Source organism: Quercus lobata, chromosome 1 (genome assembly GCF_001633185.2).
Source record: "Quercus lobata isolate SW786 chromosome 1, ValleyOak3.0 Primary Assembly, whole genome shotgun sequence".
Classification (NCBI taxonomy): domain Eukaryota; kingdom Viridiplantae; phylum Streptophyta; class Magnoliopsida; order Fagales; family Fagaceae; genus Quercus; species Quercus lobata.
This window is the reverse complement of record NC_044904.1, coordinates 13,122,183-13,146,407: the sequence shown is the minus strand read 5'-3', so window position 1 is coordinate 13,146,407 and position 24,225 is coordinate 13,122,183. Positions and strand designations below refer to the sequence as shown.

Below are 24,225 nucleotides of genomic sequence, written 5' to 3'. Positions count from 1 at the left end.
CAACAAAATCCGGTAGCAGGATCTTCCACTCTGAATACTTCAATTCTTTGTGATTGTAGCACCCAAATAATCGTCCTAGAGAAAACTCCCAATTTATCTTCCTTGTGTGTCTTGACCAAAAGAAAAATCACATTTTCTTTTTTCCCTCAGTGCCACACAAAGCACTATTCTTTTTCCTTCAATCGGCTTCAAAACTGTGTTTCACTCTTCAGTCTCTCTGAATCTCACTCACTCTATACGTGAAAGCACATGCACAAGCTTTATATAAAAGCTCTGCCGCTTGACACTCCTATTCTTAATTGAATAGAAGTCTTGTACACCAAGTTCACCTATTTCATGTTGAAATAGGATTCATTAAATAAGAAATTAGAATCCCATATGGGCTGGACTCCTAGGTGTAGCCGTGCACTCCAACAATCTCCCCCTCTAGCCCATTGAGGAAAGAGATCTTCATCCCACATTTTCAGTTAGAATTCATGCCGGCCATTCCGGCACAAAGCTTAAGCTTCTCTTTGGTCACAACCTTAGTCAACATGTCATCTAGATTCTTCTCAGTATGAATTTTTCTCAGTTGCATCAATCATTTTTCAACAACTAGTCTTATCCAATGGTGTCTCACTTCAATGTGCTACGAGTGAGAATGGAACGTAGCATTCTTGCTCAAGTCTATTGCACTTTGACTATCACAATGAACTACATACTTGTCTTGCATCAAACCCAATTCTTGGAGAAATCGTTTCATCCAAAGCATTTCTTTACCTGCTTCATTCGCTGCAATATACTAAGCCTTAGTTGTAGATAAGGTAACACTCTTCTGCAATTTTGACTGCCATGATACAACCCCCTTGCAAAAGTAGATAAATTCCCAAAAGTAGATTTTCTACCATTAAGGTCACTAGCCATATCTACATCTATATAACCCTTCAAAACTGGTTTAAAGCTACCAAAACTCAAGCAAAACTTAGAGCTATCTCTCAAATATCTAAAGATCTACTTCACTGCTTCCCAATGATCTTTACCAGGATTAACCATAAACCTGTTGATAACACCAACTGCATGAGCAATATCTAGTTGTGTGCAAGCCATAGTGTAAGGTTGAATTTAATCAACCATCTTGTTGGCCTTTTCCATGCCAAATTTGCTTGTAATTTAGCAATTAGTAACCCTGTGTTTAGGTGGGAATCATGGAAGGGTAGTGTGTGAGAGAGTGTAAAGAAATACTCAAGACTGTGTAGTGAAGCAGGGACTCGTGGCTGGATCTCACGGGTGGCTCGCGGCTTGCAGGCCGCTAGAAGATGCACATGAGTGAAGCATGTAGAGAAGTTGAACCGTCATGCCAGTTGTAGCACTATAGGACAAAAAGTCCAGACTGGCCATTCAGTTAGATGGTGGCTTGGACTCGTGACTCAGTCAAGTCGCGAGGCCAAGTCGCCGGTCCACTCTGTTATGGAAAAACTGACTCTTCACATTCCTTTCTCACTCCAGTATAAATACCCCTTATACCCACGAAATATTGAGAGCTTCCAGAGAGAATTTTAAGAGAGAAACCCTAGAGAAAAACAAGATTGACTCATCCACAATCTTTATATAGTGACTTTTCAAATTCCTCAACTTTCACCCTCTCCATTGTTACATCCTTGATAGGTACATTAGCCAAAACCTTTTCTCACTATACCCATATATGTGAGAAGGTTGTTTGGTGCTTGGGAAGCAGTTAGGAAGGGACCAATTCATATTGGTTGATGCTATGGGTTATAGCAGAATCTGGTAAGCTAAAGAAGAAATAGATTCGGCATAACCTCGTTGGAGTAGGAGCTTGGAGGGCTTAGGTACACTGGGTAGATTAGACTTGGAGGGTCTTCTGCTGTTCATGTATCCCAACTTCATTCTTTAGTGGATTATTGACCGTTTGGAGGGCGGCAGAGAGGTTTTACGCCGAGAGCTTTGGTTTCCTCTTTGATAACACATCGTTGTGTTTTTCTTGTATTTGCATCTCTTTTCGCTTAATCTTTGCCATTTAATTTCTACAGTGGATGTAATTTTATTTGGTTTAGATTGTTTATCAATTCTGTTATAAGCTTATGTTCATTTTCCGCACATATATTGTTTGATAATAAGCTTGAATTGGTAATTTGTAAATTGGAGGTCTAAACGTTCAAGGTGTTTTATACACATTTTGAACTTTCAATTGGTATCAGAGCGGGTGCACTTGCTATGGTTTAATTACCCTGGTGTGATCCTTGACCCTTTTTTGAGATGGGCCGGTCTCAATCTTTAAATGCTTCACCATATTTTGATGTTAGCAATTATGCCTTTTGGAAGGTACGGATGAGAGCATTTTTATGTTCAATAGATGAATCTGTTTGGGATGTCGTTGATATCGGCTGGACTAGGCTGGAGGAAGCCAAATCCACATGGGATAAGGTAGCCCTCGCGGCGTTAAATGCTAATAGCAAAGCACTTAACGCTATTTTTTGTGGTGTGTCTCTAGATGCGTTCCATCGGATTTCTCACATTACATTGCCAAGGAGGCTTGGCAGATATTGGAGACCACTTATGAGGGAACGAAGAAAGTAAAAGACACGAAGCTACAGATGCTGACCACTCGATTTGAGGAGCTCAGAATGAGTGAGGACGAGTCCTTTGACTCTTTTTATAGTAAGCTGAATGAAGTGGTCATCGGCAAGTTTAATTTGGGAGAGAAAATGGAGGATTCCAAGGTAGTAAGGAAGATCCTTCGGTCATTGCCGAAAAGCTTCCGTGCCAAGGTGACAGCGATTGAAGAGAGAAAGGATCTTGATGAGATCAAAGTCCAAGAACTGGTTGGTTTGCTTCAAACTTATGAATTGTCATTGCCCACTCAAAGGAAGAGCAAATCTCTTGCTCTTAAGACCATAAATGAAAGGGTAGAAGCACACGACTCATTGGATGAGGATGTCGTTGAGAAAGATGTTGCTTACTTTGCAAAGAATTTTCGCAAATTCCTGAAGTTCAAGAATAGTGGGAAATTTGATGATAAAGGGAAATTCACAAATTTCGGAAAGGAGAAGAAGGACTTCAAAAAGAGAGACGGGAAGGAGTGCCAATCTAATCAAGGAGTCACTTGTTTTGAATGTAATGGACATGGCCATTTCAAAAAGGAATGTCCTAATTACTTAAGATCGAAGGGCAAGGCGTATGCCACCACTCTCAGTGACTCAGATTCCTCCTCCTCTAATTCGGAGGATAGCTGTGATGAAGAAGGAAGTTTCTCAGCATTTATCACTATTGCTCATGTTGAGTCTTCAGAGGACTTGAATTTTCTTGTGCAAGAACTTGGGGAGCATAGTGATGAGGAATCCATGAGAATTGTAGAAGAAACAGATGCTGAAGAAGTTGAATGTACAACAGGCCTTCAAGAGAACTACAATTATTTTCTTGAAAAATCAGGAGAATACATAAGGGTGGCCAAGGCGGCTATGAAGAAGATGAAGAAAGCAGAGGAGGACTATAGAAGTCTCCTAGTAAGATATAAGGAGGCCAAGTGTGAGATTGAGACGCTAAATGGTGAGCTAATTGAAGCTTACACCAAGGTGAAATTCCTTGAGCTTGAGGTGGTTGAAGCAAATGCCAAGGTAGAGCAAGTATCCATAAAGAAGCTTGATGATGTCCTCTCTTATCAAAAAACCCTTCTCCAACAAAACCGGATTAGGATACACAGGAGAAAGTAGTTCAACTATGAATATCTCCAAAGAAGTGAAGTTTGTGAAGGCCAAAGAGCCGATTGTAGTTGCCCCTATTGTTGAGAAGGCAAATGTGGAGAAGAAGAAGATTGTGGCTGACCAAAAGGTGTTGAATAAGCCACATAACGAATCAGTGGTCAGGTTTGAAGCCAGAGGGAAATCACTCCCAAGATCACAAAGAGGTCCTAGAATGAACCATGTTTGCCATCACTATGGACTTCAAGGGCACACCCGACCTAATTGGCTTAGGGCATTGAAGAATGCAAGTGATCAAAGGCCAAGAGAACCAAGAAATGACAAGAGGATTTGGGTTGTTGAGTCATCAAGAGGTTGAAAATGGTGATCCCGGTGTGGTGGACGTGATGAAGATGATCGGTGCATTCACCACTTGCTTGGAAAGCTTCACTAGAAGGTTTGAAAGTCCTAACTCTCGTACCCAATCCTATAGGGATATCACCCCAAACGCACGTGACGTGTGGGTGAAGAAGGGTACTCATGCATAAGCATTACAACATGTCCATGCATTAATACTTCCTATGTTTTTGTGACGATGCTTGGTTGTGTGCTTGGTGCTAGTTTGAGTAGAAAATTGTTTGTTTGTTTGCTTTTGCTTTAAATGTTTTACATTGATATTTTTTTTGATCAATCTTTTATTGCTTATTGTGTAAAAAATCCAAAAACACATAAAAAGTAGAAAATCCAAATAGTTTGATCGACATTATTGTGTTTTGTCACAAACATATTTTGCCTTGTACCTTTGTACTAATGGCCTTGTGCATTTACGAGCGTAGCTTGTTCCCTATGCACTCATATCATTGTGGGAGAAATCTTGACATCTATGTGATTATTGTAAATAGATCTTCAAACTTGTCATGAATGATTAGTCAATGGTTTTGTTGATCTTGAGACATGCATAGACTTGTGCCTATATATTTTCCTACTCTTTTATTTTATTTTTTTTGCTTAAGAGCTCAACAAATGTGAATCTCCAAATGAAAAGAGATAGTGAGCTACAAAAGCTTGTCGCACATACTAGTATTGACTAGGAAAAAGGGAAAGTGACGTAAAATGAAATGTATGATACCCAAAAAGCCAAAGGCTTGCTCATCAATTGAAATATCAAAAATTTCAGGCATCGATCTCACAATGAGATGTATTGATTCAAAAAGATCAAATGATATGATGTATATGGAGCCAAATGAAAAGCTTCACAAGTTATGTAATCAAGTTTTGTGGGAGGTCATATATGCGTATTTCTATAATTGAGATGGGTCACTTTATCTAGTGCTAATTATGTATGGCTTGGTTGAATTGATCATTGACGCTTCACGTTAGACTAAGGACTATCTCATTGGTGATATCCACACACATCACACATGTCTATGTTCAATGAATGCTATATTCATTTGTGTGATTGTACTTGATTAAATGTGTTTTCACATGCTCAATTTTTGTTGATCAAACACAAAAAGATTTTTGAGTGTTTTAGTTGTTTTTGGAAAGTATTTTGTTTTTGCAGAAATTGTCAAAATCTTCAAAAACAGTGTTGCCCAGTTCTGGTAACTCATTCGCGGGTTGATCCAGTTGCATGCCCTAGTCGCGATCCCACTTAGAGATTTTTTGTGGCTCACTGGCGAGTCAATGTCCCAGTCGTGAAAAATACTTAGAATATTTTTCAAAATTTGGGTTTTTATGTTTCTTGTGGCTTAGATTCGCGACTTGTTCGCGGGTGGAGGTTCTAGTCATGAGGGGTACTCAGAGATTTTTGCGGCTTACTTCGCGACTCTCTCGCGGGTAGAACTTTTAGTCCCGAAAAACACTTAGAAAATATTTCAAAATTTTTGTCTTAAGTGTTCTGGCAACTTGCTCGTGACTTAACCCAGTCGCGAAAATTGAGTGTTTTGCGCAAATAGGTCAGTTTTTAAAACCTTTTGAGTGTCCCTCGAACATTTTGTGACTATTCATTATCTTCCTCACTTAAACCTCTCTCAAACTCACTGTGTTACTCTCGAAAAACCTCCATTTTTTGCATCATTTCAACTTCAAATCTTCAAGAAAAAGGTATGGGCTTTCTCTTTCTCACTACATATTTCATGTTTTGAGCTTTATTTTCTTGAATCTGTGAGTTGTGGTTATGATTTGTGATATCTGTAGTTTCAGATATGGGTTGGGTTCATGTTTGTTGTGTTTGGGTGTTTGGGTTTGGTTGATCTTGTTTCTAGGATGCTAAATATGGTTGTTATCATGTTTTAGTTTCACTGTTTGAGTTTGTAAACTGATCTGTGTTTGTTGGTAAATCTTATACCCATGATAATATGTCTCATTGTCATATGCTATTTGTTTGGGTTTGCTGTGATATACTCTGTTTGTGAGTATGGTTGGTTCAAAATGGTTGAGCTTAAATGGTTGGGTTATATTTTTTTTACTTTAAAGTTGCTATTGATTATTGATATCATGTGTGTTGCTTCTGCCTTGAGGATGTTGTCTGCTTTGTGTTGGTTTGAACATCTCATACTCATTAAGATATGTCTCATTGACATATGCTTTCTTCTGGATGAATGTGGTATACACTGCTTCAATACAACTGATTATTGCATGTTGAAGTCTGTGCTTGGGAATGTGCCTTAGAGTGTTCATAATTGAGTTGTTGTGCTCACTGTCACAATGTGTTATGCATAAGTATTGTTGATAGGTTGTTCTATCCTTTTCTAATTTGAGCTATCTCTTTCAATGTCTGAATCTCAACTGAATATGGACTGAATGGTGGTATAGTTCTATGTTCTTTTCAGTTATACTAACCTATTACTAATGTTTGAATTTCCATCTATTGTTCTTTGTTTTTGTGGCCTTTTCTACTATGTTTGCAAATGACTCCTATCAAGAAGAAAACCACTGCCAAGAAGGGTGATAAAAGGCTGAAAATGGACAACTCCAAGTTTAGATCTACTCAACACTTTGAGAGATACAAAGAGTACTACATAAAGGCAATGATCATTCAAGAAAGATTTGTGGACTTAGTGGATTTGAAGGACACTTTCATTCCTAATTGTTTTGAGGGCAGAGGTTGGGATAAGTTGTTGAGTGACTTACTTGGAATGTGTGAGCCTTTGATCAGGGAGTTTTATGCAAATGCTGTGCTAAAAGAGGATGAGATTAATTGTTGGATAAGAGGAAAGGAATTCACTATAGATGTGGGTGATATAGATGAGGTGCTAGGGCTTGAAGGTTTAGATGACCATGACTTCACCAATTACAAGGACAGGATGCTATCCATAGAAATTGTCCAATCTCATATTGGTGGTGTTAAAGAGGGGAGATGCCTCAACACTAATGCCTTCCTAGCTAACATGAGGTGTCTAACCACCACCATGATGTTCAACTTGTACCCAGTAAGGAAGCTGACTACAATCAACAATGCTGGAGCTATCTTTCTCATGGAGCTCAAGGAGAACACCTTCATAGACATCAGCTCTCACATCTTTGACACAATTGTGGATGAGACTAGAACAACTTCAAGGGCCAAGCTAATTTTTCCCAGCCTTCTTATGAGGCTTTTTAGATTGAAAGGCGTTGAAATCCCTCAAGATATTAGTCTCATGCCTACACTCTCAGCCATCAACAAACAAACCATCACAAGGATACAAGTTTGTCTCCCAGGTGATGAAGATGGAGGTGACCAAGAAGAAGGTGAACCATTGGAGACTAAAACAGAAGCTGCAGGACAAACCTCAAGCTCAAGAGGCTAAGGAAAGAGGAGCAGAGCTTCATCCTCATCAGCTGTACCTCCAGATGCATTCTAAATCATCCTGGAGAGGATAGATGGGCTCAAAGAGGTCTAGAATGAACACAATGATAGGCTGGCTGCACTTCAAGATTAGATGACCACACTTTCAGCAAAGTTTGATAGCTTCACCACCTAGCAGTAATCCTTTGGTCATTCCGGTCAAAAAGGGGGAGAATTTTGGGGGTAGCTCTTGAGGGGGAGTGCCAAGCTTAAGGGGGAGTTTACTTATTTTTTTTGCTTTATGATGATGGAGTTGGTACTATGTTTTGAACAATATTTTAATTATGGGTTTGCTACAAAAGTTGTTAAACACTTTGGTTAAATTTTTTTTAACTCATGGTTGGTTTATGTGATTAAGTTTTAAAACTTGTGTAATTGTGGTTTAATATATATAAGTTTATATTTAGTTTTTGTACTTTGGGTTTTGTACCTTTGTTTGTAGCGTAGTACTTGTTGTTTAATGTTTTGCATTTTCTTTAAGTACATCACTCTTGTGCCCTAGTAGGATCTTGTTCCTAGATGCATATATGTTTTGTGCATTGGTTGAGTGTTGGACATGCAAATGATACTTTGCATTTAAACTTATTAGCTTGCATGTCCGGATGTTCATTCCATATGTGAATGAACATTGTGGTCACTATTCTATAGTGATTGCTTGTATGGTCAAGCCATGGTTTATTGCTTTATTCCATTTTGGTTGATCGCATTGTGCTTGCTTCATATGCATTACAAGTTTTCTATATACAATGATCAAATTGTGTTGTTGTGTTTCAGGAGATACTTGTTCTTATGATTCAAGAGCTTTACAGATTCTAGAGTTAGGTGTGAGTGAGTTTTGTTCAACTGTTCCCAACTCACATGTTAAGTCTAGAGTCTGTTTTAGGGTTTTGTCATGGAATAGCCAAAGAAGGAGATTGTAAGGTTGAATTTAATCAACCATCTTGTTAGCCTTATTTCGTGCCAAATTTGCTTGTAATTTAGCAATTAGTAACCTTGTTTTTAGGTGGGAATCATGTAAGGGTAGTGTGTGAGAGAGTGTGAAGAAATGCTCAAGATTGGGCAGTGAAGCAGGGACTCGCGGCTGGATCTCGCGGGTGGCTCGTGGCTTGCAAGCCGCCAGAAGATGCACACGAGTGAAGTATGCAGAGAAGCTGAACCGTCATGCCAGGTGTAGCACTACAGGACAAAAAGTCCAGATTGGCCATTTAGTTAGCTCGTGGCTTGGACTCGCGACTCAGTCAAGTCGCGAGGCCAAGTCACCAGTCCACTTTGTTATGGAAAAACTGACTCTTCGCATTCCTTTCTCACTCCAGTATAAGGACAAAGTTTAGTTACAAAATTAGTTGTAGCCTTATGCTACAAACTTACTTAATATCTTTTTATTGGATGTGAATTTTGACAAATCCACCATTAGATTACATCTTCTTCTTATATCTTCCATACTTGCAGAATTTCAAGAAAATTAAAGATCAATAGTTATGTCATCAATAAATTTTTTAAATTGCAAGTTTTTGTAATTAAAAATTATGCACAAAATATAAACTTATAGATCATATAGTAAATGATATCCGATTGACACAAAATTTAATATGTGTATTAAGAGCGTAAAGAATATGCAATTCAACGGTTAGATTTTCAAAATATGTTGTAGTATTTATTTTATTGAGTGAGTTTATAGTCTTAAGCTACAACCAATTTTGTAGCTAAACTTTGTCTCCAGTATAAATACCCTTTATACCCATGAAATATTGAGATCTTCCAAAGAGAATTTTAAGAGAGAAATCCTAGAAAAAAATAAGATTGACTCATCCATAATCTTTACATAGTGACTCTTCAAATTCCTCAACTCTCACCCTCTCCATTGTTATATCCTTGAGAGGTACATTAGCCGAAACCTTTTCTCATTATACCCATATCTATGAGAAGGCTGTTTGGTGATTGGGAAGTAGTTAGGAAGGGACCAATTCATATTTGTGAGAAGGCTGTGAGAAGGCAGTTTGATGTTATTGATTACAGCGGAATCCTGTAAGTTAAAGAAGAAATAGGTTTGGCGTAACCTTGTTGGAGTAGGAGCTTGGAGGGCTTAGGTACACTGGGTAGATTAGACTTGGAGGGTCTTTTGCTGTTCATGTATCCCAACTTCATTCTTTAGTGGATTATTGACCACTTGAAGGGTGGCGGAGAGATTTTACGCTGAGGGCTTCGGTTTCCCCTTCGATAACACATTGTTGTGTTGTCCTTGTGTTTGCATCTCTCGTCCCTTAATCTTTGCCATTTAATTTTTGCTGTGGATGTGATTTTATTTGGTTTAGATTGTTTATCAATTTTGTTATAAGCTTATGTTCATTTTCTGCACATATATTGTTTGATAATAAGCTTGAATTGGTAATTTGTAAATTGGGGGTCTAAACGTTCAAGGTGTTTTATACACATTTTGAACTTTCACATAGCATACATCAAACTCCTGACTGTAGAGGAATAAGGAACTGATGCCATGTTCTCTTTCTCTTTCATGGATGACGGACAAGATTTCTTACTTAGCTTGAAATGACCACCAAGAGGTGTACCGAGTGGTTTGGCATGCTTCATGTTGAACCTTTCAAGTATCTGCTCAACATATTTTTCTTGTGACAACCATAACTTCTTGGCTTTCCTATCATGTGTAATTTCCATGCCTAGAATTTGTTGTGCTGGACCTAAGTCTTTCATATCGAAGGCCTTGAAAAAATCCTTCTTTAGATCACCAATCATACTAGCATCTTGCCCTACTATCAACATATCATCTACATATAATAGAAGAATAAGAAATTTACCATTAGGAAAATTTTTGACATACACACCATGATCTATATTTGTCTTTGTGTACTCGTGACCACCATGAATGAGTCAAACTTCTTGTACCACTGTCTTGGAGCTTGCTTCAAGCCCCATACAAACTCTTCTTCAATCTGTACACCATGTGTTCTTTTCCTTTCACTTCAAATCCCTCTAGCTGTACCATGTAGATCTCTTCCTCCAAATCACCATGGAGAAAAGCAGTCTTCACATCTAATTGCTCAAGCTCAAGATCCAAGCTAGTTACTAATCCCAAAACTACTCAAATGGAACTCATCTTTACTACTGGAGAGAATATTTCATCAAAATCAACCTCATGTTTCTGATTGAAACCCTTGACCACCAATCGAGCTTTGTACTTCACTCACTTTTCACTATCTTTCTTTGGCTTGAACACCCATTTGTTTCTCAATGCATTCTTGCCTTTAGGAAGTTCAACCAACTCATAAGTTTTATTCTTGTGCAAATAATTCATCTCTTCTTGAATAGCCTTCATCCAACTTTGCTTGTCCTTATGAGACTTTACTTCTTGAAAGCATTCTGGCTCCCCCTCATCAATAAGCAAAATATACTCAGAAGAGGGATATTTAGTTGATGGACGATGCTCCCTAGTAGACCTCCTCACTTGAGGTTCTTCAATCTCGGGTGGAACAGGCTGCTCCTCCTGTTCAACATCTTCAATATATTGAGCATCATCACCATCAACTCCTATTGGTACATCACCATCAACTGCTATTGATTCATCACCAAGATTCTCATTTTGCACCTCTTCCCTATTTGTGGCATGATTGGAGGAAGAAGAGGCAGGTGTAAGGTCGGGAACACCTATAATAGCATCCTTTGTCTTTTCAGTTTTCTCAAGGTCTACCAAATTTTCATTCTCATGAAAAACCACATCTCGACTTCTAATCATCTTTTATTTTTTCTCAGGATCCCATAACTTGTAGCCAAATTCTGCATCTCCATATCCAACAAATATACAAGGAGTGACTTTGCTATCAAGCTTCAATCTTTGTTCCTTAGGCACATGTGTAAATGCCTTGCACCCAAATACCTTCAAGTGAGAGTAAGAAACATCTTTCCTAGTCCAAACTCTCTTTGACATATCAAACTCCAATGGAACTGATGGAGACCAATTAATTAGGTAGCACGTAGTTTGAACAGCTTCACACCAGAATGACTTAGGCAGATTAGCCATTCTTAACATACATCTGACCTTCTTAACAATAGTGTGGTTCATCCTCTCTGCCACACCATTTTTCTGTGGGGTACTAGGAATTGTCTTCTCATGTCTAATACCTTTCTCGGGGCAGTAACTCTTGAACTCATTAGAAGTATATTCACCTTCGTTATCAGTACAAAGACTCTTCAAAGGCGTCCTTTCTCTCTTTTCGCCATGGCATGAAATTTCTTGAAGTGCTCAAATACCTGGTCTTTAGTTTTCAAAAAATACACCCACACCTTTCGTGAAGCATCATCAATAAAATAACAAAATACTTATTAGTGTACATTTTTAGATCCCTTAAACACAAACAGATTAACTTAGTTATTTAGCCAAGTGATTAACTTAAGTAAATTATGTAGATCTAGGTTAATACAAATAAATCATATCATTGAAACAATGTGAAAAATAAATAACACAATGATATGATAACCCAAGAAAACCAAACGGGTAAAAAACCTTGGGAGGATTTAACCTAGCTATCCTCAAGGTAAAACAGATTCACTATGAAAGAATTGAAGTTTACACAATAGTGACTTAGACCACTAACATCCTATTACTACCTTGAGTAGAAAACTTACTACCATGACCACGTGACAACTCCGAGTCCATGGCCTACTTCTTTCTTGGATTCACAGCAACCACAAGTACTTCCACTTGTGTTTTCTTTAAGCTCTTTATGCAGCAACTGAAACGATCACCAAGCTCTCGACATCAATCTTGAGATTGGAAACCCTAAGTATGTATAAAGGCAAACACCTCTAGATCTCACAAGAGATTCATACACACAACATAAATAACAATATCAAAATGTGGCTAAGGTTTTTCCTTTTATACTTAAAGCAAAAAATAAAACCCTACACGTCAAACGAGCTTGGGCTGAGTTGGAAAATTCTGCAGAAAAACAATCTGCACGAGCTTCGATCGATCGAGTCTAATTCTCGATCGATCGAGCCAGGCAAATTTACAAAATAAATCTTGCAGTACACTCGATTCCAACTTTTCACATAAGCATATTTTGAGCAAGTCTAAAACAAGACTAAACGTTTTGATCATGGTTTGCCAACATTACAAAATGAAGTTCTAATACATTTAAACCTAAAGTCTTAGAACCCAACAATTAGCACCTAAGGACTCAACATCAATGAGACCACATACATCAGAATAAACAAGATCTAACACATTGGGCTTTCTAGTAGAAGGAATGCGAAAAGACACTCTATGTTGTTTTCCAAATAAACAACAATCACAAGGTTTAAGTGACATACCTTTGGCAAAAAGAATGAGAGACTTCTTTGCCAAAATCTGCAATCCCTTTTCACTTATGTGAGCCAGCTGCCTATGCCACAAGTTATGCGTAGAATCTTCTTGAGTTGCACTAACAACATCTTTGCACACCTTTACTTGTGTCTTGTAAAGTGTACAACAAATCTTTCCTCCAGCAAGCACCAATGATCCTTTGGAGAGTCTTTATTTACCATCTGCAAAATAGTTGCCATAGCCTTCTTTATTTAGAATATGAGTAGAAATCGGATTCAAGCGCATATCAGGCACATGTCTCACATTCTTCAATGCCAAGGTGTATCCAGTGTTAGTCTCAACACAAATATCTCTAATTCCCACAATGTCACCATAACTGTTATTGCCCATCTTCACTCTCCCAAAGTCTCCTACTTTGTATGAAGTAAAGAAGTGCTTTCTTAAAGTGACAGGAAGAGAAGGGGTTGAGTAAATCACCCATTCAACATAAGGATGCGAAACATTGTAACATTCATCCTCTCTTACACAGATCACCACATCTTTAATTGTCAAGACAACAGTGGTATTCTGTTCTTATGCCTTATTCTGATTTTTCTCATCTTCCTGTTTATTCTTCCAAGCCTTGCAGTTTCTTTTTATGTGACCTTCTTTGTCATAGTAGAAACACTTGAATTTTCCTTTTAATTCTAGCTGACTTCTGGATTTACCACGCTCTTTAGAATTTCTAGTCTTACTCCTCCCCCTGTTCTCTGTGACAAGAGCTTGTGCATTATCCTTGCCATGTCTTTTGTAGTAACCTAAAAGGGGGGAGGGGGGTCTTGCATTCCATGGAATCCCGCATCTCCTAGGGAAGCACATAGGAATGTGTTTATAAGAAATGACATTCCTTTAATGTGTAGAGGCCTTTTCCCCCACTGCTGTGTGCTTTGAGGGAGAACAAAACTGTGAGGGGCATGGGCCCCAAAGCGCACAATATCTACATGGTTGGGGTGGGGTCATTACAGATGGTATCAGAGCCATGCCCTAGCCAGAAGTGTGGGCCCCACACGCGAGGACGCATGTGCCCATAAGAGGGGTGAATTGTAGTTACCCAAAAGGGGGGGTCTTGCATTCCATGGAATCCCATATCGCCTAGGGAAGCACATGGGAATGTGTTTATAAGGAATGACCTTCCTTTAATGTGTAGAGACCTTTTCCCCCACTGCTGTGTGCTTTGAGGGAGAACAAAACCGTGAGAGGCATGGGCCCCAAAGCGGACAATATCTACACAGTTGGGGTGGGGTCGTTACAGATGGTATCAGAGCTATGCCCTAGTTGGAAGTGTAGGCCCCACACGCGAGAATGCGTGTGCCTGTAAGGGGGGTGGATTGTAGTGATCCAAAAGGGGGTGTCTTGTATTCCATGGAATCTCACATCGCCTAGGGAAGCACATGGGAATGTGTTTATAAGGAATGACCTTCCTTTAATGTGTAGAGGCCTTTTCCCCCACTGCTGTGTGCTTTGAGGGAGAACAAAATCGTGAGGGGTATGGGCCCCAAAGCAGACAATATCTACACAGTTAGGGCGGGGTCGTTACATCTTTTCTTCTTGTTTCTTCATTGAACAAGCTATCCTTGACCATTGCAAGTTGTAGCACACCATTTGGAGCAGAGTTACTAAGTAACACCACCAAATCTCCCAACTGTCAAGTAAGGAACTCAGAAGTAATAAAGCTTGAAGGTCATCCTCAATTATCAACTTCATTGTAACCATTTGATTCACCAATTATAGGAACTCACTCAAATGCTAGGCGATGGATCTCCCTTCCTTAATCTTCAAATTCACAAGCTTTCTAGCCACAAAAGCTTCATTTTAAGCTATCTTTCTTTCATAGAGACCCTTCAATTTTTCCTAAAGATCTTCTGCATTAGTCTCTTAAGATACATGATGAAACACACTCATATTGATGCATTGTCTAATAATCCAATGTTTTTTCTATTTAACTTCTCCTAGTCTTTATCAGACATCTTGCTTGGCTTAGCACTATCACCTTTAATAGGGTCATGCAAATCCTTACAGTAAAGGACATCCTCCATCATCGGCTTCCAGATTGAATAATTTGATTCCGAGAGTTTAATCATAGTGCTCATATTCATATTCATATTTTCCATTTAATTAAACACAAGATAATCACATCCAATAACCTAGCTCTGATACCACTTGTTGGGATAAATCCCCGTCTATGTGTAAATTAAATTAATAATAACCCAAGCAATAAAGAAAATATAAATCTACAGAAGCGATAAAAAAATCAACCAACAAAAACACCAAGAAATTATGTGGAAAACCCTCCAATGTAGAGGGAAAAACGTCGGGGCAAATATGATCAATCCACTATAATAAAATAGAGATTACAACACTCAAGTTATATCCAAAACCTAAGTTCATAATAAATTGGTAAAATACAATAATATCTCTAGGAACAAATACAACCTCACCACAAAATCCGGTAGCAAGATCTTCCAATTTATTTTCCTTGTGTGTCTTGAGCAAAAGAAAAATCACATTTTTTTTTTTCCCTCAGTGCTGCACAAAACACTATTCTTTTTCCTTCAGTCGGCTTCAAAACTATGTTTCACTCTTCAGTCTCTCTAAATCTCACTCACTTTATACATGAAAGCACATGCACAGGCTTTATATAAAAGCTTTGCCACCTGACACTCCTATTCTTAATTGAATAGAAGTCTTGTACACCAAGTTCACCTATTTCATGTTGAAATAGGATTCATTAAATAAGAAATTAGAATCCCACATGGGTTGGACTCCTAGGTGCAGCCGTGCACCCCAACAAAAGCTGGCAATATATGGTATTAAAAATCACATTAATTTTTAGAAATTTTCCTAACTAAAACCATTGACAATAGCTATTCAAATTTTGAATTATATTTGAATTTCAAAATTTAGCAATCAATGTATCTAACATTAAAGGGTTATTGATTTTCTCAATTCACATAAATGAGTATTAAAATAAATCTGATATTTTTTTATAAAAATATCCAACAAGGAAGAAAAGTTGTTTATGCATTATTATTGTTAGGTTCTAAGACTTTAGGTTTAAATGTATTAGAACTTCAATTTGTATTGTTGGCAAACCATGATCAAAACGTTTTAATCTTGTTTAGACTTGCTCAAAGCATGTGGTTGTATGTAAAGTTGGAATCGAGTAGCTGCAGGATTTATTATGTAAATCTACTTGGCTCGATTGATTGAAAATTAGGCTCGATCGATCGAAGCTTGTGCATATTGTTTTTCTGTAGATTTTTCCAACTCAGCCCAAGCCCGTTTGACGTGTAGGGTTTTATGTTTTGTTTTAAGTATAAAAGGGAAAACCCTAGCCACGCTTTAGGGTGCTCCTTATGCTGTGTGTGTGAATCTTTTGTGAGATCAAGATGTGTTTTCCTTCACACATACTTAGGGTTTCCAAGATTCAAGATTATGTCAAGAACTTGGTAATTGATTTAGTTGCTGCAATAAGAGCTTAAAGATATACAAGTGGGGGTGCTTGTACTTGCTATGAATTCAAGAAAGAAGTAGTCTATGGACTAGGAACTGTCACATGGTCATGGTAGTAAGTTTCTTACTCGAGGTAGCAATAGGATATTAGTGGTCTAAGTCGCAATTGTGTAAACTTCAATTTTTTCATAGTGGATTTAATTTACCTTGAGGATAGCTAAGTTAAATCATTTCCAGGTTTTTTACTAGTTTGGTTTTCCTAGGTTATCATATTGTTATGTTCTTTATTTTCCGCACTTTACAATGATATGATATATTTGTGTTAACCTAGATTTGAATAATTTGACTAAGTAATCACTTGGCTAATTAACTAGGTTAATCTGGTTGTGTTTTAAGGGGTCTAAAAACAAACAATTATAAGTTGCAAAAAAGGCTAAACTCAAATATTTCCATTGCAATGTGGTGGGTGGAGTGTGGAGGTCCTCCTTGCATGTCGTAGTGTGTGTGTGTGACCATTTTTGCTAAAACGAAGTAGATTCCAAGTTAGTTCAACTAGTAAAGTCTCTGATGGTTGTATAAGAGATCTAGGGTTCAATCCCTGCCTACACCAAAAACTGATTGGTGTCTTGGTTTGGTGATAAAGAGTTATCATCAAAAGTGGACGCCATAGGTTGAAACTCTCTAAAAAAGAAAAAGAAAGTAGTGTCAAATTCTCAATTTTGTTCACAGCTCACTCCACGATTGATTGTTGGCCTTTGTCTTTGTATGGTCTCCATCAGTGCGTGACCCAAGTTAACACCTTTTTTTTTTTTTTTTTTTTTTTGCCACTTTGGATGAATGTGTGACAGTCCTCTTTTGCTTTCTTTCATCCCCCATGCAGTCTGCTAGGGTATTGGTGATGTTTTTTATTTTCAGAGGTAGGGGAACGTGGTTCCCCTTAGATTTTTTATTTTATTTTTTATTTTTAGGTGGTAATCAATGTATTTTAGTAAAATTAAGAAAAAAAAAAAAAGAAGAAGCCAAAACAGTGTTGTTTTAGTTTAGTTAATGGCAGCACTTAACTAAAGAGTAACAGAGGACTGAATTGACAAAATTTAAAATTTAGAAGATTGAAGTGACAAAATTGAAACTTAGAGAATTGAAATGACAAAAGTTGAAATTTAGAGGTTCAGTTTTGGATTTTTACCAAAAACTATTAAATAGTAGCAAAATGTGCATTTAGATTTTAGAGTATTTATACTTTTACCATAACTTTTGAGTGGAGTTATGGTGTGCTTTTGTATTAGAACCTCTTTCCATCTCCTTTGTATGTGTGTTTATTTCTAAAAGGATAAAAAAAGAAAAAAGATCTTAGAGCGTCAATATATAACTCTAAATTGCGGTGCATAAATTTGATATCAACCAAACTTCACACACACACACACACAAAGAAAAAAATTAAAGAAAAAAGAGAGAGAATAAAATAATGAGAGATCCCCACTTGTTCGATGCTTGCACCCATTATTGATTTATACAAAAAGCTTGCTAAGCTCTACGTAGAAGAAGCAATACTTCACTTGTTTCAATCTTTTGGCTAGAAGGTAAAATATGAAAAACCGAAACATTATTAGACATGAGGCCTTAAAAAAATCAGACCTAGTTCGCCAGAAAAATGAGGATGGGGCTCCTAACTCTGTGCTTAGCGTCACTCCATTCTAGTGATGCTGATACACTAGTAATATTTTTCAATGGTGGCCCCTGTATCACAACCGTGAAAGATTTTTTCTCGTTCAAGTGACTAAAAGCTAGTTCTTTTGGAACAACAGTGACCTTGAGATTTGCTGGCGCCTTGACAGTTGCCTTGTATATAGCTTTTTTCGAGCCAACATTTTTAACTGTCCTATGAAAGATGGCTGATATACTAGATTTAGGGTTATTAAGTTGCAAGTACATGGATGGGTAATTTAGGGCATCATGTCCTCCAATGTTAGGGATACTTGAGCAATTTGTGTTCCCTTCAGTGAACAATCGTAGAGCTGTTCCGGAGTAACCCTCATTACATAGGAAGCGGATGTAGTCGACCTTTGACAAGTCATAGATCAAACCGGGATCCACTGCTCTAATTGGGTCAATTTGGCCGGCTCCATAGGCTAATTCAGCTTGGACATCCTTGATTTTCAATTCAGATGCTGATCATCAATCAAGAAGAAAAATTATAAAACATTCAAAAAGCCTAATTTTTCATATAAAACTAATTTTAGGGAAACATGACATGATATCTTGATCAATGTGTTTATATAGAAGGAATGCAAATGTTAAGATTATTTCAAATTTTATTATCAGAGGTTTACAATCTAAGGTGACTATAAATTTGATTGGTGCAACTTCAATAGCTAACAAATAAATATTTAAATTACTTTTAGGGAATAGTGACACACTAGTTTGTAAGGGCAATGCAATAAAATTTGTAGTATCTCTAACATCAATCATAAAATGAATACCATTCATTTCTTAAGAATGGTATTCATTTTTTTGAATCAAATTGTCATGTGACCCCGAATACATGTTAACAAGTGTAATATTTATTCCAAACTATCTGGCATATTAACCACATTGCTAGTAAACAATGAGCAATGTAATGGCATTGGAGAATTTGAATTAAACACTAATAACCTCTAGTTGACACCATTCAAGTGGTGGTTCTTGTAGAGTGGCACTAATCTTTAACACATCATGAGTTAAAATGGGAGAATCTAAGGGGACTAACCAGTTGTCATTAAGGCCGATTTGATTGCAGCAGGAGACCATCTAGGGTGGAATGTTTTGATATAGGCAGCGGAAGCAGTCACATGAGGGCAAGCCATTGATGTTCCAGAAATTATATTATACACATCAAACCGGTTGTCTTCAAGATCCCCAGTCACTGATGCAAGTTTAGAGTAAGCAGCTAGAATATCTATTCCAGGTGCCATAATATCCGGCTGCAAATTAAACATTATTTAAAACCCTCATTCTACTATATATGCTATGAAAAAAATACACAAATTTATGCCTAGAAAGGTAATCATTGCAAGGGTTACCTTAATTATGGTGGAAGAGAGTGTGTTCGGACCTCGGGATGAAAAGGAAGCCACAAAAGGTGAAGCAGCATTGCGTACTGCTCTAGACTTGTATATGATAGCTTGAGGGTTTCTGAAATTTTTACCAATGAAAATATCAATAAGATAATAAAAAGATGTAGAATGAAAAAAAATAATAATTAAAGTGGTTGGCAAAAAAAAAAAACCCTTAACTCTGCCTCTATTACATATAAGCTATTAAGAATTATGTGGTTTTTTCAAAAGGAAAAATTACGTGCTGAACCCTTAATAAGGCGGGAAATTATTGTGTACTTCCGGAATACCATAAATGCGTACTCCCTCCTCTCACATGAATGGTGGGTTCCACTAATTAAATTCATGGTGGGATCCATCATTCATGTGAGAGGGAGAAGTACGCATTTATGGTACTCCGGAAGTACCTAATAATTTTCCCAATAAGGCATGTATAGAAATCAAGACTAGGTGAGATCTATGTTAGTATAAGGCTATAGTATAATTTGGTCACAACATATTTAACATGTCTTGCATTAACTTTTTTTTGAGAAGATGTCTCACATTAACTTAAACAAGAAGAAAAAGAAAAGAAATCTAATAACAACTCTGTTAGCCCATATTAGGGGGCATTTTTTATAACAAATTTTTTCCCTCATACTTACTTGGTTGAGTTGACATATGTATCAATTTTGTCACCAAAATTAGTATCAACAAAGGTAGCAGGGATGATAAATGTAAAGCCCGAATCTTGTTGCTGATCGAGAGATACAATCACCCCGGACACGCCTAATGGCTTAACGTAATCTTGAATTAGTCCTTCTTTGCATAGCACAATCTTTCCCTTGACCTTTTTCGCATCTAAACTCTCTTCATCACATAACCTGCCCAATTCTTTAATTGATTAGTGCTACTAATATGAACAGTTTGAATATATATTAGGTTAGAGGTTAGAGGTAACATCCTTGCCTTCCCCATATTACACTTTGCACTCTAAAAATTCTGAATGTGTACATTTTGAATTTTAAATTATAACCATTGTTACATTTTGTATCCCGACATTAAGTTTGTTGTTAACTTGGATGAAAATTCAAAATTTATAGTGCAATGTGTAATCAAGAATATTCCTGATTAAAATAGTTTAGGTTGGTGAAGTGTAATTAATTTATTTTTTGTTTTTAAAGAATTGAAAAGAAGGACAATTTGGTATTTTCACATGGTGAATTATTTTTAATCCAAGTTAATAGAAAACTTTACTTCAGGGTGCAAAGTATAAGAAAGATTGTAGTTTATGGTTCTTTCTCAAAAAAAGAAAAAGAAAAAAAGATTGTAGTTTATGGTATAAAACGTACATTCAAAAAGTTTATGATGTAAAAGTGTAATCGGGGTATAATTTAGGATGGCAAAATGTAATTTCTCCATAAAATTCTTTCTAATTACCAGGGAGAGTGACCACGCGTTAAACTTGCATTGGCTGATTTAGCTGCACTGGTTAGAGGGTATAACCGTCTTTTTGGTGAAAACGTGTTGATAGAAAATCCCTGATATATAATGCATCAGTAAATGTATATATGTTAAAACCATATATATTGTGATATATTTAGAAAACACACTCACAAATCAATGAAGAATCACATAAAAAAATAAAAAATAAAAATCAATGAAGAAATATTAGAATTGTTATTAAATATTATAAAATTCAAAGACTCATCAAATATTGGAAAGAAGTGACTTACATCAGTTTGTATGCCATTTCCAACTTTAACTAGACTCCTAAACTGCCTATCCATGCCAGAAGCACCAACAGTCAATATCCAAGGAGCTGTGTTCACCACAGTATACAGACTTGGGCCGTCATTCCCTGCTGAACATGTTGTCAAAATCCCCTTTTTCAATGCATGAAAGGCACCAATCGAAATGGGATCCTCAAAATAGCTATCAGAAATCCCTCCAATAGATATTGATATCAAGTCTACTCCGTCACTAATGGCATCATCCAACCCAGCCAAAATGTTTATATCATTGCAACCACCTGCCCAACACACCTTGTACATTGCAATGCGTGCTGATGGAACCCCACCTCGAGCTGTGCCTTTGGCTAAACCATATAAGCTCGCCCCTGCTATCGAGGCACCTGCTATGGTGGACGAAGTGTGACTCCCGTGGCCGTCGTCATCTAGTGGGGATGGATTTGAGTTGGGAATGGGGGCATCGTGGCTGTAGAATCTTGCACCTATTACCTTGCTGCATAAAAGGGTGAATCGCTTGGAAATTAAATGAGACATCCATGCATGTACGGAAGTATTATTTCAAAATTCATTTTCTTCTTGAGTAATATTATATTAAAGAAGACAACATTTTTTTTTTTTTTAAAGAATGGTTGATATGATATGTTATGATTAGAATAAGGACAAAACTTAGCTACAAAATTGGTTGTAACATAAGGCTACAACCTTACTCAATAAGATAAACATTATTACGTACTTTGAAAATCTAACCGTTGAGTTGCATGTTCTTTACACTCTTAAAATACATGTTAACTTTTGTGTCAATCGGATGTTATTTACTATATGATCTATAACCTTATATTTTATGCATAATTTTAAAATATAAAAACTTGCAATTTAAATAATTTATTGATGACATAACTATTGATCTTTAATTTTCTAGAAATTTTGCAAGCATGGGGGACATATGAAGAAGAAGTAATCCAACGGTAGATTAGTCAAAATTCATATATAATAAAAAGATATTAAGTAAGGTTGTAACCTTAGGTTATAATCAATTTTGTAGCTAAATTTTGTTCTTAGAATAATATCACTTTTATTTGGATTCACTCAATATAATTTTTATTGTGGATCACCATATTAACTATTGTGAAAAAATTTAATAGATCTAATATTGTGTTACTAAACATAATGTTTTGTGGTTGGTCACAATCTAGGAGAGAGATTGAGATTGTTTACTTGTTACAGCTAGTGAAGTGGCCTCCTACTTGGCAAGTACCCTTCCATTTTGAAGGAGGAGGTCCAAATCCTTTGTCGTCAAAACTTGGAGCATTGATATAAATTCCTAAAAAATAAGGGGAGGAAAAAAGAAAGATTAGAAAAGTGATTAAAATTCCTCCATGATGACAAGTGACATGGAAAATGTCAAAGATCTATGAGATGTCTTAATTTAGTACCTGTATCTAATACACCAACAATAATATTACTTTCAATTTGATGATTTCTCTTCACTGATTGAGGCATTCCTAAGAAATCCCATGATCTTGTGGTATGAAGTTTTCGTATTTTGCTAGGAAACACTGATACCACATTTTCGTTCTCTGTAAATAATGCATATATGTATAAAAATTACATAAGCCTCAAGAGGGAAAGAAAATAAAGAAAGAAAAAGTAAAAGTAAAAGCCAAAGAAATAAAGAAATGTTGTGTAACATGAAGCTTTTAGTGCACACCTTGTAGTCTTTGAACTTCTTGTGGCAATAGGTTTGCTGCAAATGCATTAAAACTCTTTGTGTAGCTATATATATAGGATTGTTTGGCAATAGGGTCACTGAAAAACAGCAATTCGATGGTTAAATTGTCTATCCAAATGTTACAAATTGTTGCATGCTAGTTGTGATGCCATATCATATATGGCTTATACCCTAAAAACTAATTTTATATGCATAGAAAAGCCCAATGCTATATATATTGATAAGTTCCTAATCATTATGGAACCCTCCTCTACCACCAAATCTTTGACCCATGTATGAATTATACTCTACCCAATTTGTTACATATGAAGTTGAACCGTTGGAATGTATAATTTAACTTTCCATGAAAGTGAAGATCAAATCAACATTGATTGCTAGAGAAAATTTGGGATTGGTCAACAAATTAAAGAATTGATTGATAGAGAAAATCATGAGATTGAGACAATTAATATTTAATATGCAATTCAAATTAAGATGATTTTTTACTTTTCTATGTAATTCTATTATAAATATAGATTCCATTGTAATTTACTATCATGAAAGGTGTATGAGACAATATAGTCTTTTGAGCTTTAGTCCTATGGATGTTTGCCATTATGCTGAATCACATAAACTCTAATGTTTTTTCTCTCTCCCTTCTCTTTTCTCAATATCTCATTTACAAATTTCTACATGAACTATTCCAGGTATAAATTACCTCCAAAAAAAAAAAAAAAAAAAAACTATTCCATGTAAGAAATAAAAGAAAAACTGGTACTATTTCAATAAAATATGAGTAGATGTAAACATGCAATGTTTAGATATTTTGTCATCCCACTTACTCACTAACAACTGAAGAAAGCAAGTTGTGATGAAGATTAATAGCAGAGGATTTTGACTGTGGTGCCTCTCCCATATACACAATGTACGCCTATGTGTTAATGAAAAATAAATTTCTGATTAGTGAATAAACTCCATTATCTGAAGTGAATGGAAATTATAAAATTCATATAATATACTTGATAACAGCTCATACAAATTATTAAATGCATTCACCTTTCTAACTGTGTCACTAGAACCATGAGTATATGACCAATGAAACTGCGTAGTCAGAAGGAAGAGGGTGAGCATACAAATTCGAACCATTTTTGATTTCCTCCACTGTATGCAATACTGCTCTTGCTTTCTCTCTTGTTCCCATATTTATAGTCAGATTTTTCTTTAAACATCCCTAGTTTTTCTGGTTTTGTTTTTTCTTAATATGGTGGAGATTTTCATGCTAAAATTTTATTTTTGACGTTTTCCAATTTATAGTTGAGATTCTTGCATAGACGAATTAGTCAAAGATACTTTAGAAACCTGAATTAAATCTCTCTATCC

The 24,225-nt window shown here is 36.5% G+C and overlaps 1 protein-coding gene across 1 annotated transcript; it reads right to left on the bottom strand.

Annotated features, from left to right (window-relative positions):
* Positions 1 to 17,950: 17,950 nt before the first annotated feature.
* On the bottom strand, positions 17,951 to 23,991 carry LOC115995277 (subtilisin-like protease SBT4.15). Its single transcript, XM_031119786.1, has 11 exons — positions 23,902 to 23,991; positions 23,688 to 23,776; positions 22,846 to 22,943; positions 22,571 to 22,714; positions 22,353 to 22,458; positions 21,123 to 21,630; positions 20,843 to 20,927; positions 20,052 to 20,280; positions 19,375 to 19,486; positions 19,062 to 19,275; positions 17,951 to 18,483 (listed from the first exon to the last, which is right to left on the bottom strand). The coding sequence occupies exons 1-11, from the start codon at positions 23,989 to 23,991 to the stop codon at positions 17,951 to 17,953; spliced, it is 2,208 nt and encodes a 735-aa protein (XP_030975646.1).
* Positions 23,992 to 24,225: the final 234 nt, after the last annotated feature.

Coding starts and splice junctions, on each gene's coding strand:
- LOC115995277 (XM_031119786.1), bottom strand. CDS start 23,991: ATGGTTCGAATTTGTATGCTCACCCTCTTCCTTCTGACTACGCAGTTT. Junction 19,276..19,374: donor TCTCTTCCACCATAATTAAG/GTAACCCTTGCA, acceptor TTTAATTTGCAG/CCGGATATTATGGCACCTGG. Junction 18,484..19,061: donor ATCGGCCTTAATGACAACTG/GTTAGTCCCCTT, acceptor ATTGATGATCAG/CATCTGAATTGAAAATCAAG.